We start from the raw sequence: 17810 nt of genomic DNA, 5'->3' as shown, positions 1-17810 counted from the left end.
CCCATAGGGCTGATAGGACCCATAGGGCTGATAGGACCCATAGGGCTGATAGGACCCATAGGACTGATAGGGCTGATAGGACTGATAGGGCTGGGACTGATAGGACTGGACCCATAGGACTGATAGGACCCATAGGACTGATAGGGCTGATAGGACCCATGGGGCTGATAGGACCCATAGACTGATAGGGCTGATAGGACCCATAGGGCTGATAGGACCCATAGGACTGATAGGGCTGATAGGACCCATAGGACTGATAGGGCTGATAGGACCCATAGGGCTGATAGGACCCATAGGACTGATAGGGCTGATAGGACCCATAGGGCTGATAGGACCCATAGGACTGATAGGACCCATAGGACTGATAGGGCTGATAGGACTGATAGGACCCATAGGACTGATAGGACCCATAGGGCTGATAGGACCCATAGGACTGATAGGACCCATAAGACTGATAGGACCCATAGGGCTGATAGGACCCATAGGGCTGATAGGACCCATAGGACTGATAGGACCCATAGGACTGATAGGGCTGATAGGACCCATAGGACTGATAGGGCTGATAGGACTGATAGGACCCATAGGACTGATAGGACCCATAGGGCTGATAGGACCCATAGGACTGATAGGACCCATAAGACTGATAGGACCCATAGGGCTGATAGGACGCATAGGGCTGATAGGACCCATAGGACTGATAGGACCCATAGGACTGATAGGACCCATAGGACTGATAGGGCTGATAGGACCCATAGGACTGATAGGGCTGATAGGACCCATAGGACTGATAGGACTGATAGGACCCATAGGGCTGATAGGGCTGATAGGACCCATAGGACTGATAGGACCCATAGGGCTGATAGGACCCATAGGGCTGATAGGACCCATAGGACTGATAGGACCCATAGGGCTGATAGGACCCATAGGGCTGATAGGGGACTGATAGGACCCATGATAGGACTGATGGGCCCATAGGGCTGGACCCATAGGGCTGATAGGACCCATAGGGCTGATAGGACCCATAGGGCTGATAGGACCCATAGGGATAGGACCCATAGGACTGATAGGACCCATAGGACTGATAGGGCCCATAGGACTGATAGGACCCATAGGACTGATAGGACCCATAGGACTGATAGGACCCATAGGACTGATAGGACTGATAGGACCCATAGGACTGAGAGGACCCATAGGGCTGATAGGGCCCATAGGGCTGATAGGACCCATAGGACTGATAGGGCTGATAGGACCCATAGGACTGATAGGACCCATAGGACTGATAGGGCTGATAGGACTGATATGACCCATAGGGCTGATAGGACCCATAGGACTGATAGGACCCATAGGACTGATAGGACCCATAGGGCTGATAGGACCCATAGGACTGATAGGACCCATAGGACTGATAGGACCCATAGGACTGATAGGACCCATAGGGCTGATAGGACCCATAGGACTGATAGGACCCATAGGACTGATAGGACCCATAGGGCTGATAGGACCCATAGGGCCCATAGGGCTGATAGGACCCATAGGGCTGATAGGACCCATAGGGCTGATAGGACCCATAGGACTGATAGGACCCATAGGGCTGATAGGACCCATAGGGCTGATAGGACCCATAGGACTGATAGGACCCATAGGGCTGATAGGACCCATAGGGCTGATAGGACCCATAGGACTGATAGGACCCATAGGACTGATAGGACCCATAGGACTGATAGGACCCATAGGGCTGATAGGCTGATAGGACCCATAGGGCTGATAGGACCCATAGGACTGATAGGACCCATAGGGCTGATAGGACCCATAGGACTGATAGGACCCATGATAGGACCATGATAGGACCCATAGGACTGATAGGACCCATAGGGCTGATAGGACCCATAGGACTGATAGGACCCATAGGGCTGATAGGACCCATAGGACTGATAGGACCCATAGGGCTGATAGGACCCATAGGACTGATAGGACCCATAGGGCTGATAGGACCCATAGGACTGATAGGGCTGATAGGACCCATAGGACTGATAGGACCCATAGGACTGATAGGACCCATAGGGCTGATAGGACCCATAGGACTGATAGGACCCATAGGGCTGATAGGACCCATAGGGCTGAAGGACTGATAGGACCCATAGGACTGATAGGACCCATAGGACTGATAGGGCTGATAGGACCCATAGGACTGATAGACCCATAGGGCTGATAGGACTGATAGGACCCATCGGACATAGGACATAGGATGATAGGACCCATAGGACTGATAGGGACCCATAGGGCTGATGAGGACCCATAGGACTGATAGGACCCATAGGACTGATAGGACCCATAGGGATAGGGCCCTGATAGGACCCATAGGACTGATAGGGCTGATAGGACCCATAGGACTGATAGGACCCATAGGACTGATAGGGCCCATAGGGCTGATAGGACCCATAGGACTGATAGGGCTGATAGGACCCATAGGGCTGATAGGACCCATAGGACTGATAGGACCCAGGACTGATAGGACCCATAGGACTGATAGGACCCATAGGACTGATAGGACCCATAGGACTGATAGGACCCATAGGGCTGATAGGTCCCATAGGACTGATAGGACCCATAGGGCTGATAGGACCCATAGGACTGATTGGACCCATAGGACTGATAGGACCCATAGGGCTGATAGGACCCATAGGACTGATAGGACCCATAGGACTGATAGGACCCATAGGACTGATAGGACCCATAGGACTGATAGGACCCATAGGGCTGATAGGAACCATAGGGCCCATGGGGCTGATAGGACCCATAGGGCTGATAGGACCCATAGGGACTGATAGGACCCATAGGGGACTGATAGGACCCATAGGCTGATAGGACCCATAGGACTGATAGGACCCATAGGACTGATACCCATAGGACTGATAGGACCCATAGGACTGATAGGACCCATAGGGCTGATAGGACTGATAGGACCCATAGGGCTGATAGGACCTGATAGGACCCATAGGACTGAGGACCCATAGGGACTGATAGGACCCATGAGGGACTGATGACCCATAGGGCTAATAGGACCCATAGGACTGATAGGACCCATAGGGCTGATAGGACCCATAGGGCTGATAGGACCCATGGGACTGATAGGACCCATAGGACTGATAGGACCCATAGGGCTGATAGGACCCCAGGACTGATAGGACCCATAGGGCTGATAGGACCCATAGGACTGATAGGACCCATAGGGCTGATAGGACCCATAGGACTGATAGACCCATAGGGCTGATAGGACCCATGGGACTGATAGGGCTGATAGGACCCATGACTGAGGACCCATAGGACTGATAGGACCCATAGGGCTGATGGGACCCATAGGACTGATAGGACCCATAGGACTGATAGGACCCATAGGGCTGATAGGACCCATAGGACTGATAGGACCCATAGGACTGATAGGGCTGAGGACCCATAGGACTGATAGGACCCATAGGGCCCATAGGACTGATAGGACCCATAGGACTGATAGGGCTGATAGGACCCATAGGACTGATAGGACCCATAGGACTGATAGGGCTGACAGGGCTGATAGGACCCATAGGACTGATAGGACTGATGGGGCCCAGGGCTGAGAGATGGACCCATAGGACTGAGGGCTGAGGACCCATAGGACTGATAGGACCCATAGGACTGATAGGGCCCATAGGGCTGATAGGACCCATAGGGCTGATAGGGCTGATAGGACCCATAGGACTGATAGGACCCATAGGACTGATAGGGCCCATAGGGCTGATAGGACCCATAGGACTGATAGGGCTGATAGGACCCATATGACTGATAGGACCCATAGGACTGATAGGGCCCATAGGGCTGATAGGACCCATAGGACTGATAGGGCTGATAGGACCCATAGGGCTGATAGGACCCATAGGACTGATAGGACCCATAGGACTGATAGGACCCATAGGACTGATAGGACCCATAGGACTGATAGGACCCATAGGGCTGATAGGTCCCATAGGACTGATAGGACCCATAGGGCTGATAGGACCCATAGGACTGATAGGACCGATAGGACTGATAGGACCCATAGGACTGATAGGACCCATAGGGCTGATAGGACCCATAGGACTGATAGGACCCATAGGGCTGATAGGACCCATAGGACCCATAGGGCTGATAGGACCCATAGGACTGATAGGGCTGATAGGACCCATAGGACTGATAGGACCCATAGGACTGATAGGACCCATAGGGCTGATAGGACTGATAGGACCCATAGGGCTAATAGGACCCATAGGACTGATAGGACCCATAGGGCTGATAGGACCCATAGGGCTGATAGGACCCATAGGACTGATAGGACCCATAGGGCTGATAGGACCCATAGGACTGATAGGACCCATAGGACTGATAGGACCCATAGGACTGATAGGACCCATAGGACTGATAGGACCCATAGGGCTGATAGGACCCATAGGACTGATAGGACCCATAGGGCTGATAGGACCCATAGGACTGATAGGACCCATAGGGCTGATAGGACCCATAGGACTGATAGGACCCATAGGGCTGATAGGACCCATAGGACCCATAGGGCTGATAGGACCCATAGGACTGATAGGACCCATAGGACTGATAGGACCCATAGGGCTGATAGGACCCATAGGACTGATAGGACCCATAGGGCTGATAGGACCCATAGGACTGATAGGACTGATAGGACCCATAGGACTGATAGGGCTGATAGGACCCATAGGACTGATAGGACCCATAGGGCTGATAGGACTGATAGGACCCATCGGACTGATAGGGCTCATAGGACCCATAGGACTGATAGGACCCATAGGACTGATAGGGCTGATAGGACCCATAGGACTGATAGGACCCATAGGACTGATAGGGCCCATAGGGCTGATAGGACCCATAGGACTGATAGGGCTGATAGGACCCATAGGACTGATAGGACCCATAGGACTGATAGGGCCCATAGGGCTGATAGGACCCATAGGACTGATAGGGCTGATAGGACCCATAGGGCTGATAGGACCCATAGGACTGATAGGACCCATAGGACTGATAGGACCCATAGGGCTGATAGGTCCCATAGGACTGATAGGACCCATAGGGCTGATAGGACCCATAGGGCTGATAGGACCCATAGGACTGATAGGACCCATAGGACTGATAGGACCCATAGGACTGATAGGGCTGATAGGACCCATAGGACTGATAGGACCCATAGGACTCGGGTCAAAAGTAGTGCACTATATAGGGAATAGTGTTCCATTTCGGACGTGTGCTTTCATAGGGAGTCAGGCCGAAACGCCATTTAGACGTGACTGTATTAATTCAGCACTGCCTCTTGTGTCTTATTGCTTAACTATACATACTTTATGTACTTTGACTTTAACACAAAATTGATTTAAAACGCCCCCCCCCTCATCAATCTTCACACAATAATACCCCATAATGACAAAGCAAAAACAAGTTATTAAAAAAAATGAAATATTTCATTTTATATAAGTATTCAGACCTTTTACTCAGTACTTTGTTGAAGCACCTTTGCCAGCGATTACAGCCTCGAGTCTTCTTGGGTATGATGCTACAAGCTTGGCACACCTGTATTTGGGGAGTTTCTCCCATTCTTCTCTGCAGATCCTGTCAAGCTCTGTCAGGTTGCATGGGGAGCGTTGCTGCACAGCTATTTTCAGGTCTCTCCAGAGATGTTCGATCGGGTTCAAGTCCGGGCTCTGGCTGGGCCACTCAAGGACATTCAGAGACTTGTCCTGAAGCCACTCCTGCGTTATCTTGGTTGTGTGTTTAGGGTCGTTGTCCTGTTGGAAGGGGAGTCTTCGCCCCAGTCAGAGATCCTGAGCGCTCTGGAGCAGGTTTTCATCAAGGATCTCTCTGTACTTTGCTCCGTTCATCTTTCCCCTCGATCCTGACTAGTCTCCCAGTCCCTGCTGCTGAAAAACATCCCCACACCATAATGCTGCCTCCACCATGCTTCACCGTAGGGATGGTGCCAGGTTTCCCCAGACGTGACACTTTGCATTCAGGCCAAAGTGTTCAATCTTGGTTTCATCAGACCAGATAATCTTGTTTCTCGTGGTCTGAGAGTCTTCAGGTGCCTTTTGGCAAAACTCCAAGCGGGCTGTCATGTACCTTATACTGAGGAATGGTTCACTGGTCAAACTACCATGAAGGTCTGATTGGTGGAGTGCTGCAGAGATGGTTGTCCTTCTGGAAGGTTCTCCCATCTCAACAGAGGAACACTATAGAGCTCTGTCAGAGTGACCATCGGGTTGTTGGTCACCTCCCTGACCAAGGCCCTTCTCCCCCGATTGCTCAGTTTGGCCGGGCTCTAGGAAGATTCTTGGTGGTTCCAAACTTCTTCCGTTTAAGAATGATGGAGGCCACTGTGTTCCTGGGGACCTTCAATGCTGCAGAAAGTTTTTGGTATCCTTCCCCTGATCTGTGACTCGATACAATCCTGTCTCGGAGCTCTATGGACAATTCTTTCGACCTCATGGCTTGGTTTTTTGCTCTGACATACACTGTCAACTGTGGGACCTTATATAGACAGGTGTGTGCCTTTCCAAATCATGTCCAATCAAATTGTAGATACATTTCAAGGATGATTAATGGAAACAGGATGCACCTGAGCTCAATTTCGAAACGCATAGCAAAGGGTCTAAATACTAATGTAAATTTATTTCTGTTTTTTACATTAACAAATTTGCTAAATTTTCCCAAAAACGTTTCACTTTGTTGTTTTTGGGGTATTGTGATGTCACTATGGGGTATTGTGATGTCACTATGGGGTATTGTGATGTCACTATGGGGTATTGTGTGTAGATTGAGGATATGTATTTAATCAATTTCAGAATAAGGCTCTTAACGTAACGAGAAGTCAAGGGGTCTGAATACTGTCCCGAATCTCTGTACATACTGTATACCACACCAGTCGTGAAACGGTCAAGCTGATATACATGCTTGTGTTAGGCGAACGGTGCGTGCTGCATGAATACAGTCCTCATTTTTAGGAGATAATGTAAAACGTGTACATATGTAGACAAGATGGCAATATTGTCTGTTATCTGTGCAGGATGGCCCCGGAGGTAGCAGCAGTAGAGATGTCTGTTATCTGTGCAGGATGGCCCCAGAGGTAGCAGATTGAGATGTCTGTTAACTGTGCAGGATGGCCCCAGAGGTAGCAGCAGTAGAGATGTGTGTTATCTGTGCAGGTTGGCCCCGGAGGTAGCAGCAGTAGAGATGTGTGTTATCTGTGCAGGATGGCCCCGGAGGTAGCAGCATTAGAGATTTGTGTTATCTGTGCAGGATGGCCCCAGAGGTAGCAGATTGAGATGTATGTTATCTGTGCAGGATGGCCCCAGAGGTAGCAGCAGTAGAGATGTGTGTTATCTGTGCAGGATGGCCCCAGAGGTAGCAGCAGTAGAGATGTGTGTTATCTGTGCAGGTTGGCCCCAGAGGTAGCAGCAGTAGAGATGTGTGTTATCTGTGCAGGATGGCCCCAGAGGTAGCAGATTGAGATGTCTGTCATCTGTGCAGGATGGCCCCAGAGGTAGCAGCATTAGAGATGTCTGTCATCTGTGCAGGATGGCCCCAGAGGTAGCAGCATTAGAGATGTGTGTTATCTGTGCAGGATGGCCCCAGAGGTAGCAGCAGTAGAGAAGAACGGAGGTTACAACCAGCTGTGTGACATCTGGGCCGTGGGCATCACCTCCATTGAACTGGCCGAGCTGCAGCCCCCTATGTTTGACCTGCACCCAATGAGGTACAGCTACTGCCCTAAACTTATTTACTTATCAACCAATCAATGCTGTTTCTGCTCTCTACTTCCTCACTCATCAACCAATCAATGATGTTTCTGCTCTCTACTTCCTCACTCATCTACCAATCAATGCTGTTTCTGCTCTCCACTTCCTCACTCATCTACCAATCAATGCTGTTTCTGCTCTCTACTTCCTCATCAACCAATCAATGCTGTTTCTGCTCTCCACTTCCTCACTCATCTACCAATCAATGCTGTTTCTGCTCTCTACTTCCTCACTCATCAACCAATCAATGCTGTTTCTGCTCTCTACTTCCTCACTCATCAACCAATCAATGCTGTTTCTGCTCTCTACTTCCTCACTCATCAACCAATCAATGCTGTTTCTGCTCTCTACTTCCTCACTCATCTACCAATCAATGCTGTTTCTGCTCTCCACTTCCTCACTCATCAACCAATCAATGCTGTTTCTGTTCTCCACTTCATCACTCATCTACCAATCAATGCTGTTTCTGATCCACTTCCTCACTCATCTACCAATCAATGCTGTTTCTGATCCACTTCCTCACTCATCTACCAATCAATGCTGTTTCTGATCCACTTCCTCACTCATCAACCAATCAATGCTCTCTCAACTCTCTCCTCTCTCAACTATCTCCTCTCTCTACTCTCTCCTCTCTCTGTCTCTCTCCTCTCTCTACTCTCTCCTCTCTCTCCTCTCTTCTGTCTCTCTACTCTATCTACTCTCTCCTCTCCCTACTCTCTCTCTGCTCTCTCTCTCCTCTCTACTCTCTCCTCTCTTGCATCTCTCTCCTCTCTTGCGTCTCTCTCCTCTCTCTCTCCTCTCTCCTCTCTCCACTCCCTCTCTCCTCTCTCTACTCTCTCTCTACTCTCTCTCTCCTCTCTCTCTCTACTCTCTCTCTCCTCTCTCTACTCTCTCTCCTCTCTTGCATCTCTCTCCTCTCTTGCATCTCTCTCCTCTTCCGTCTCTCTCCTCTCTCCTCTACTCTCTCCTCTCTTCCGTCTCTCTCTACTCTCTCCTCTCTTCCATCTCTCTCCTCTCTCTCCTCTCTCTCCTCTCTACTCTCTCCTCTTTCCTCTCTACTCTCTCCTCTCTTCCGTCTCTCTCCTCTCTCTCCTCTCTACTCTCTCTCCTCTCTACTCTCTCCTCTCTTCCGTCTCTCTCCTCTCTCTCCTCTCTCTCCTCTCTACTCTCTCCTCTTTCCTCTCTACTCTCTCCTCTCTTCCGTCTCTCTCCTCTCTCTCTCTCTGCACTAAGATCACTGTCAGTCGTTGCCTAATGCCTAATAACAGACTTAAGATGATCGTAGTGCTCGGAAGGTTTTGTGAAACTCCCCCCACTACAGTGTAGATGAAAGTCTCTTACCACCGGTGGTAAAATAAGAGAATATAGTTTTATAACTATAACTAACCCGTTTTATAACTATAACTAACTAGTTTTATAACTATCTATATACGATCTAATCTCAACTGATGTGTTGTATTCCAGGGCTTTGTTTCTCATGTCAAAGAGCAGCTTTCAGCCTCCCAAGCTAAAACACAAAACAAAGTGGTAAGTACAAGTACCCCTGTTATGCGACCTGGGGCAGTTCTGTTATACTACTACAGTCAGTGAGAGTAGGTTCCCTCCTCCTGCAGGACCACAGCCTTCCATAACTTTGTTAAAGTCTCGCTGACCAAGAACCCCAAGAAGAGGCCGACAGCTGAGAAGCTCTTAACGGTAAAACGGACACGTCCTCATGAAAACATGAACTGCCCTTTTGCTGTGTTGTTGTCTTGGGTCTCTCTGGCTGGCTGGCTGACTGGCTGTGTGTCTGTCTGTCGTGTCTGGCTGTGTGTCTGTCTGTCTGTGTGTCTGGCTGTGTGTCTGGCTGTGTGTCTGTCTGTCTGTCTGTGTGTCTGTCTGGCTGTGTGTCTGTCTGTCTGTGTGTCTGTCTGTGTGTCTGTCTGTGTGTCTGTCTGTCTGTGTGTCTGTCTGCCTGTGTGTCTGGCTGTGTGTCTGTCTGTCTGTGTGTCTGTCTGGCTGTCTGTCTGTCTGTCTGTGTGTCTGTCTGTGTGTCTGTCTGTCTGTGTGTCTGTCTGCCTGTGTGTCTGGCTGTGTGTCTGTCTGTCTGTGTGTCTGTCTGTGTGATAGATGTAACAGGTTAACTGCCTTGCTGTGTTGTTGTCTTGGGTCTCTCTTTATGTTGTCTCTCTTGTGGTGATGTGTGTTTTGTCCTGTATTTATCTTGGGTCTCTCTTTATGTTGTCTCTCTTGTTGTGATGTGTGTTTTGTCCTGTATTTATATTGTATTGTATTTATTTATTTAGTTTAATCCCAGGCCCTCGTCCCCACTCGAGGCCTTTTGGTAGGCCGTCATTGTAAATAAGAACTTGTTCTTAATTGACTTGCCTAGTTAAATAAATAAATAACTGGGGACGAAACCATTCAGTATAACTCTTAAGGCCGTTTCCGTACCCAGATGAAAACAGGCTCTGGGCTAAAAAGCCATCTCCATTTTGAAAGTGCTTTAGGAATAAGGTATACCAGCACTTAGAGAGTCTAATTCATCTAGAGTTGTTAATTAGAATGTTCTGGAGCATTAGGTTGACGTGATTCATCCTCTGAGATGTACCAGGTCTTAATGATGGTGCACCAGTCTTCATCTCAGTGGTGAAATATGTCAGAGGTCCTAGTTAATAGTTGTAACTTTTAAAGCTTGGTATTAGGAGCGTTAGTGGCCATCTTGTGTTCTTGATGTGTCGCTAAATCAACAATAAAGTCTGACTGGCTCCCTCTGTCTGTCTGTCTGTCTGGCTCCCTTCCTGTCTGTCTGGCTCTCTCCCTCTGTCTGTCTGTCTGGTTCCCTCTGTCTGTCTGTCTGGCTCCCTTCCTCTTTGTCTGTCTTGCTCCCTTCCTCTGTCTGTCTGTCTTGCTCCCTCTCTCTGTCTGTCTGTCTGGCTCCCTCCCTCTCTGTCTCTCTCTGTCCGTCTGTCTGTCTCACTCTCTCTGTCTGTCTGTGATGGTATGTCGCTCGTCTCTCTCTCTCTCCGTCTGTCTCTCTTTTTCCATCTGTCCGTCTGTGTCTCTAACTCTGTCTGTCTGTCTGTCTGTCTGTCTGTCTGTCTGTCTGGCTCCCTCCCTCTCTGTCTCTGTCTGTCTGTCTCCCTCTCTGTCTCTGTCTGTCTGTCTGGCTCCCTCCCTCTCTGTCTGTCTGTCTCCCTCTCTGTCTCTGTCTGTCCGTCTGTGTCTCTCACTCTGTGTCTGTCTGGTTGTTGCAGCATTTGTTTGTAGGTCAGACGGGGCTGACCAGGAAAGTAGCTCTGGAGCTGCTGGACAAGATGAACAACCCAGACAACCACCAACACTTCTCTGAGGTGGACGACGATGACCTGGAGGTAAATAGCTAACCACAGGCCAAGTCTATTTACCTAATTACCTAATCAACTACATTTATTGCATTTTTATTAGAAAATTCAAAAATGTGTCCCAAGATTATCATAAGACATGAACAAAATGCATCAGCTATTCGTCTTTCCTTCAACTTTCTGAAGAAAGTCATTTTCCAACAATTGTTTACAGACAGATTATTTCACTTATAATTCACTGCATCACAATTCCAGTGGGTCAGAAGTTTACATACATTAAGTTGACTGTGCCTTTAAACAGCTTGGAAAATTCCAGAAAATGATGTCATGGCTTTAGAAGCTTCTGATAGGCTAATTGACATCATTTGAGCCAATTGGAGGTGAACCTGTGGATGTATTTCAAGGACTACCTTCAAACTCAGTGCCTCTCTCCTTGACATCATTGGGAAAATCAAAAGAAATCAGCCAAGACCACAGAAAAAAATGGTAGACCTCCACAAGTCTGGTTCATCCTTGGGAGCAATTTCCAAACGCCTGACTGTACCACGTTAATCTGTACAAACAATAGTGCGCAAGTATAATCACCATGGGACCACGCAGCCGTCATACCGCTCAGGAAGGAGACACATTCTGTCTCTGAGAGATGAACGTACTTTGGTGCGAAAAGTGCAAATCAATCCCAGAACAACAGCAAAGGACCTTGTGAAGATGCTGGAGGACACAGGTACAAAAGTATCTATATCCACAGTAAAACAAGTCCTATATCAACATAACCTGAAAGGCCACTCAGCAAGGAAGAAGCCACTGCTCCAAAACCACCATAAAAAAAGCCAGACTACGGTTCGCAACTGCACATAATGTGATATCAGCGTTATGACATGGTTTACTCTTGTGTAGTGTCATGTTATGTGTTTATATTTATTGTGAAGCTTATCTAATATTGTTGTCTCCTCTTCTCGCTCCCCCTCCCTCACCCTGTCTCTCTCTTCTGCTACCCCCTTATGTCTCCTCTGTCTCCTCTCTTTCTCTCCGTCTCCCCTCTCTCCCCCTCCCCGTCTCTCCTTCCCCCTCTCCCTCCCTCCAGCCTCTTTCAGCAGTGAGACATATCATTCGTTCAACCAACAAACACTCCAGAGCAGAGAGAACTCGCTCAGAGATCAACTGTAAGTGAACAGCAGCCCTCCACTTCTCCCCTCCCATCCTCTCCCCTCCTTCTCTCCCCTCCTTCTTCTCTCCCCTCCTTCCTCTCTCCCCTCCTTCTTCTCTCCCCTCCTTCTCTCCCCTCCTTCTCTCCCCTCCTTCTTCTCTCCCCTCCTTCCTCTCTCCCCTCCTTCTTCTCTCCCCTCCTTCTTCTCTCCCCTCCTTCTTCTCTCCCCTCCTCCTTCTCTCCCCTCCTTCTCTCCCCTCCTTCCTCTCTCCCCTCCTTCCTCTCTCCCCTCCTTCTTCTCTCTCCCCTCCTTCTCTCCCCTCCTTCTCTCCCCTCCTTCTCTCCCCTCCTTCTCTCCCCTCCTTCCCTCTCCCTCCCCTCCTTCCTCTCTCCCTCCTTCTTCTCTCCCTCCTTCCTCTCTCCCCTCCTTCCTTCTCTCCCCTCCTTCTTCTCTCCCCTCCTTCCTCTCTCCCCTCCTTCCTCTCTCCCCTCCTTCTCTCCCCTCCTTCTTATCTCCCCTCCTCCTTCTCTCCCCTCGTTCTTCTCTCCCCACCTTCCTCTCTCCCCTCCTTCCTCTCTCCCCTCCCCCTCTCCCTCCTTCTCTCTCCCCTCCTTCTTCTCTCCCCTCCTTCTCTCCCCTCCTTCTTCTCTCCCCTCCTTCTTCTCTCCCCTCCTTCTTCTCTCCCCTCCTTCCTCTCTCCCCTCCTTCCTCTCTCCCCTCCTTCCTCTCTCCCCTCCTTCTTCTCTCCCCTCCTTCTCTCCCCTCCTTCCTCTCTCCCCTCCTTCCTCTCTCCCCTCCTCCTTCTCTCCCCTCCTTCTCCTCTCCCCTCCTTCTTCTCTCCCCTCCTTCTCTCCTCTCCTTCTTCTCTCCCCTCCTTCTCCTCTTCCCTCCTTCTCCTCTCCCCTCCTTCTTCTCTCCCCTCCTTCTTCTCTCCCCTCCTTCTTCTCTCCTCTCCTTCCTCTCTCCCCTCCTTCTTCTCTCCCCTCCTTCCTCTCTCCCCTCCTTCTCTCCCCCTCCTTCTCCTCTCCCCTCCTTCCTCTCTCCCCTCCTTTCTCTCTCCCCTCCTTCTTCTCTCCCCTCCTTCTTCTCTCCTCTCCTTCTCCTCTCCCCTCCTTCTCTCCCCTCCTTCTTCTCTCCCCTCCTTCTTCTCTCCCCTCCTTCCTCTCTCCCCTCCTTCCTCTCCCCTCCTTCCTCTCTCCCCTCCTTCCTCTCTCCCCTCCTTCCTCTCTCCCCTCCTTCTTCTCTCCCCTCCTTCTCTCCCCTCCTTCTTCTCTCCCCTCCTTCTCTCACCTCCTTCTCTCACCTCCTTCTCTCCCCTCCTTCTCTCCCCTCCTTCTCTCCCCTCCTTCCTCTCTCCCCTCCTTTCTCTCTCCCCTCCTTCTTCTCTCCTCTCCTTCTCCTCTCCCCTCCTTCTCTCCCCTCCTTCTTCTCTCCCCTCCTTCCTCTCTCCCCTCCTTCCTCTCTCCCCTCCTTCCTCTCTCCCCTCCTTCCTCTCTCCCCTCCTTCCTCTCTCTCCCCTCCTCCTTCTCTCCCCCTCCTTCCTCTCTCCCCTCCTTCTTCTCTCCCCTCCTTCCTCTCTCCCCTCCTTCCTCTCCCCTCCTTCCTCTCTCCCCTCCTTCCTCTCTCCCCTCCTTCCTCTCTCCCCTCCTCCTTCTCTCCTCTCCTTCTTCTCCCCTCCTTCCTCTCTCCCCTCCTTCTCTCCCCTCCTTCTTCTCTCCCCTCCTTTCTCTCTCCCCTCCTTCCTCTCTCCCCTCCTTCCTCTCTCCCCTCCTCCTTCTCTCCCCTCCTTCCTCTCTCCCCTCCTTCTCCTCTCCCCTCCTTCCTCTCTCCCCTCCTTCCTCTCTCCCCTCCTTCTTCTCTCCCCTCCTTCCTCTCTCCCCTCCTCCTTCTCTCCCCTCCTTCCTCTCTCCCCTCCTTCTCCTCTCCCCTCCTTCTTCTCTCCTCTCCTTCTTCTCTCCCCTCCTTCTTCTCTCCTCTCCTTCTTCTCTCCCCTCCTTCCTCTCTCCCCTCCTTCTCCTCTCCCCTCCTTCTTCTCTCCTCTCCTTCTTCTCTCCCCTCCTTCCTCTCTCCCCTTCTTCTCTCCCCTCCTTCTTCTCTCCCCTCCTTCTTCTCTCCCCTCCTTCCTCTCTCCCCTCCTTCTCCTCTCCCCTCCTCCTTCTCTCCCCTCCTCCTTCTCTCCCCCCTCCTTCCTCTCTCCCCTCCTTCTCCTCTCCCCTCCTTCTTTCTCTCCTCTCCTTCTTCTCTCCCCTCCTTCTCTCCTCTCCTTCTTCTCTCCCCTCCTTCCTCTCTCCCCTCCTTCTCCTCTCCTCTCCTTCTTCTCTCCCCTCCTTCCTCTCTCCCCTCCTTCTCCTCTCCCCCCTCCTTCTTCTCTCCTCTCCTTCTTCTCTCCCCTCCTTCTTCTCTCCCCTCCTTCTCCTCTCCCCTCCTTCTCCTCTCCCCTCCTTCTTCTCTCCTCTCCTTCTTCTCTCCCCTCCTTCTTCTCTCCTCTCCTTCTTCTCTCCCCTCCTTCCTCTCTCCCCTCCTTCTTCTCTCCTCTCCTTCTTCTCTCCCCTCCTTCTTCTCTCCTCTCCTTCTTCTCTCCCCTCCTTCTTCTCTCCCCTCCTTCTCTCCTCTCCTTCTCTCCCCTCCTCCTTCTCCCCTCCTTCTTCTCTCCCCTCCTTCTTCTCTCCCCTCCTTCTTCTCTCCTCTCCTTCTCCTCTCCCCTCCTTCTACTCTCCTCTCCTTCTTCTCTCCCCTCCTTCTTCTCTCCCCTCCTTCTCTCCCCTCCTTCTCTCCCTCTCCTTCTCTCCCCTCCTCCTTCTCCCCTACTTCCTTCTCCCCTACTTCCTCTCTCCCCTCCTTCCTCTCTCCCCTCCTTCTTCTCTCCTCTCCTTCTCCTCTCCCCTCCTTCTCCTCTCCCCTCCTTCTACTCTCCCCTCCTTCTTCTCTCCCCTCCTTCTTCTCTCCTCAAGTTCTTCTCTCCCATCCTTCTTCTCTCCCCTCCTTCTTCTCTCCTCTCCTTCTCTCCCCTCCTTCTCTCCCCTCCTTCTCTCCCCTCCTTCTCCTCTTCCCTCCTTCTCCTCTCCCCTCCTTCTTCTCTCCTCTCCTTCTCTCCCCTCCTTCTCCTCTTCCCTCCTTCTCCTCTCCCCCTCCTTCTTCTCTCCCCTCCTTCTTCTCTCCCCTCCTTCTTCTCTCCCCTCCTTCCTCTCTCCCCTCCTTCTCTCCCCTCCTTCTTCTCTCCCCCCCTTCTTCTCTCCTCTCCTTCTTCTCTCCCCTCCTTCTTCTCTCCCCTCCTTCTACTCTCCCCTCCTTCTACTCTCCCCTCCTTCTTCTCTCCCCTCCTTCTTCTCTCCTCTCCTTCTCCTCTCCCCTCCTACTCTCCCCTCCACTTCTCCTTTCCCATCCTCTCCCCTCCTTCTTCTCTCCCCTCCTTCTTCTCTCCTTCTCCTCTCCCCTCCTTCTTCTCTCCCCTCCTTCTCTCCCCTCCTTCTCCTCTCCCCTCCTTCTCTCCCCTCCACTTCTCCTTTCCCATCCTCTCCCCCTCCTTCTTCTCTCCCCTCCTTCTTCTCTCCTTCTCCTCTCCCCTCCTTCTTCTCTCCCCTCCTTCTCTCCCCTCCTTCTCCTCTCCCCTCCTTCTCTCCCCTCCTTCTCCTTTCCCATCCTCTCCTCTCCTTCTTTTCTCCTCTCCTCTCCTTCTCCTCTCCCCTCCTTCTTCTCTCCTTCTTCTCTCCCCTCCTTCTTCTCTCCCCCTCCTCCTCTCCCCCTCCTTCTCTCCCCTCCTTCTCCTCTCCTTCTTTTCTCCTCTCCTCTCCTTCTCCTCTCCCCTCCTTCTCCTCTCCTTCTCCTCTCCTCTCCTTCTCCTCTCCCCTCCTTCTTCTCTCCCCTCCACTTCTCCTTTCCCATCTTCTCCAATCCCCTCCTTCTTCTCTCCCGTCCTTTCCTTCTCCTCTCCCCTCCTTCTCCTCTCCCCTCCTTCTCTCCTCTCTTATCACTCCTCCCCTCCCCTCCTTCTCTTAATCAATCAATCCAATTGATTTATTAAGCCCTTCTTACATCAGCTGATGTCAAAGTGCTGTACAGAAACCCAGCCTGAAACACCAAACCGCAACTAATGCAGGTGTAGAAGCTCCTCTCCTCTCCCCTCCTTTCTTCTCCTCTCCCCTCCTTTCTTCTCCTCTCCCCTCCTTTCTTCTCCTCTCCCCTCCTTTCTTCTTTCTCCTCTCCCACAGTAGCTAGACACCTTCCACGAACATCTGACCCCCCCCCTTGTCCCTAGCCAACCAGTGGGATTAGTCAAAGCTTTGGCCCTGCCCTCCCATTGGCTGGTCTGTCTGTCAGTGTGGCTGGCATAGGTTGTGTGCTCCAATAGAGCAGGTCAGTGTCTCCTGCAGGGCTGGTTCAGAGGCAGGATCCAGTGAGAGTAGCAGACCTGCCTGGGTTCAAATAGTATTTGGAGATCTTTCAAATACTGTCAAGCATTTTCCTGGAGTGTCAGATGGATGGATGGGTGGGTGGGTGGGTGGGGGGTTCACTTTTTGGGGGTTAATTGCACTGGTTAATTTTGCCACAACTGGCACCTGACAAGCTCAGTTAAGCACAGCTACAGTCAAATGGTGTTTGACCCCAGGTTTAAAGAGCAACAAAGGGGCATAAATAGCTCAGGGATCCACCGAGCAGAGGGGAAAGTGGCGTCCCACGGGTTATATTTGGCACTACTTTTAAGCAGGGGCCCATAGGGGTCTGATCAGAAGCAGGGGCCCATAGGGGTCTGATCAGAAGGTGGGGCCCATAGGGGTCTGATCAGAAGGTGGGGCCCATAGGGGTCTGATCAGAAGGTGGGGCCCATAGGGGTCTGATCAGAAGGTGGGGCCCATAGGGGTCTGATCAGAAGGTGGGGCCCATAGGGGTCTGATCAGAAGGTGGGGCCCATAGGGGTCTGATCAGAGGCAGGGGCCCATAGGGGTCTGATCAGAAGCAGGGGCCCATAGGGGTCTGATCAGAAGGTGGGGCCCATAGGGGTCTGATCAGAAGGTGGGGCCCATAAGGGTCTGATCAGAAGGTGGGGCCCATAGGGGTCTGATCAGAAGGTGGGGCCCATAGGGGTCTGATCAGAAGGTGGGGCCCATAAGGGTCTGATCAGAGGCGGGGGCCCATAGGGGTCTGATCAGAGGCAGGGGCCCATAGGGGTCTGATCAGAAGGTGGGGCCCATAGGGGTCTGATCAGAAGGTGGGGCCCATAGGGGTCTGATCAGAAGCAGGTGCGTTATATACGGTGCTGTTTTACACCATGTCTTTGTCATGAAAGAAGTCCCTGTTGTGGCATGTTGTCATGGTTCATTTCATCACTTTTCCCATTTTTAACGATCTCACGTTCAATGTAGCCAAAAATGAAAGGGTCCCCTAATAAACCCTTTGGTTCCTACCCTGTTACAACAACTCCTCCCTGGCATTTTCATTTGTCGCTATGTGAAACTTATAAACACTTTGGTTCCTACCCTGTTACAACAACTCCTCCCTGGCATTTTCATTTGTCG

The 17810-nt window shown here is 51.3% G+C and overlaps 1 protein-coding gene across 2 annotated transcripts in view; it reads left to right on the top strand.

The window, feature by feature from the left end:
• Positions 1 to 17810, top strand: part of LOC135525488 (mitogen-activated protein kinase kinase kinase kinase 5-like) — an 87265-nt gene that overhangs the window by 12776 nt on the left and 56679 nt on the right. For both annotated transcript variants that reach the window (XM_064953159.1, XM_064953158.1), the window contains exons 5-9: positions 7652 to 7783; positions 9291 to 9353; positions 9440 to 9521; positions 11063 to 11179; positions 12234 to 12312. In XM_064953159.1, the coding sequence (XP_064809231.1) occupies positions 7652 to 7783; positions 9291 to 9353; positions 9440 to 9521; positions 11063 to 11179; positions 12234 to 12312 (473 nt within the window). The remainder of the gene's footprint in view (positions 1 to 7651; positions 7784 to 9290; positions 9354 to 9439; positions 9522 to 11062; positions 11180 to 12233; positions 12313 to 17810) is intronic.

This window comes from Oncorhynchus masou, chromosome 32 (assembly GCF_036934945.1).
Source record: "Oncorhynchus masou masou isolate Uvic2021 chromosome 32, UVic_Omas_1.1, whole genome shotgun sequence".
Taxonomy (NCBI): Eukaryota; Metazoa; Chordata; class Actinopteri; order Salmoniformes; family Salmonidae; genus Oncorhynchus; species Oncorhynchus masou.
The sequence above is the reverse complement of the archived record's forward strand: the minus strand, read 5'-3'. Positions and strand labels throughout refer to the sequence as shown.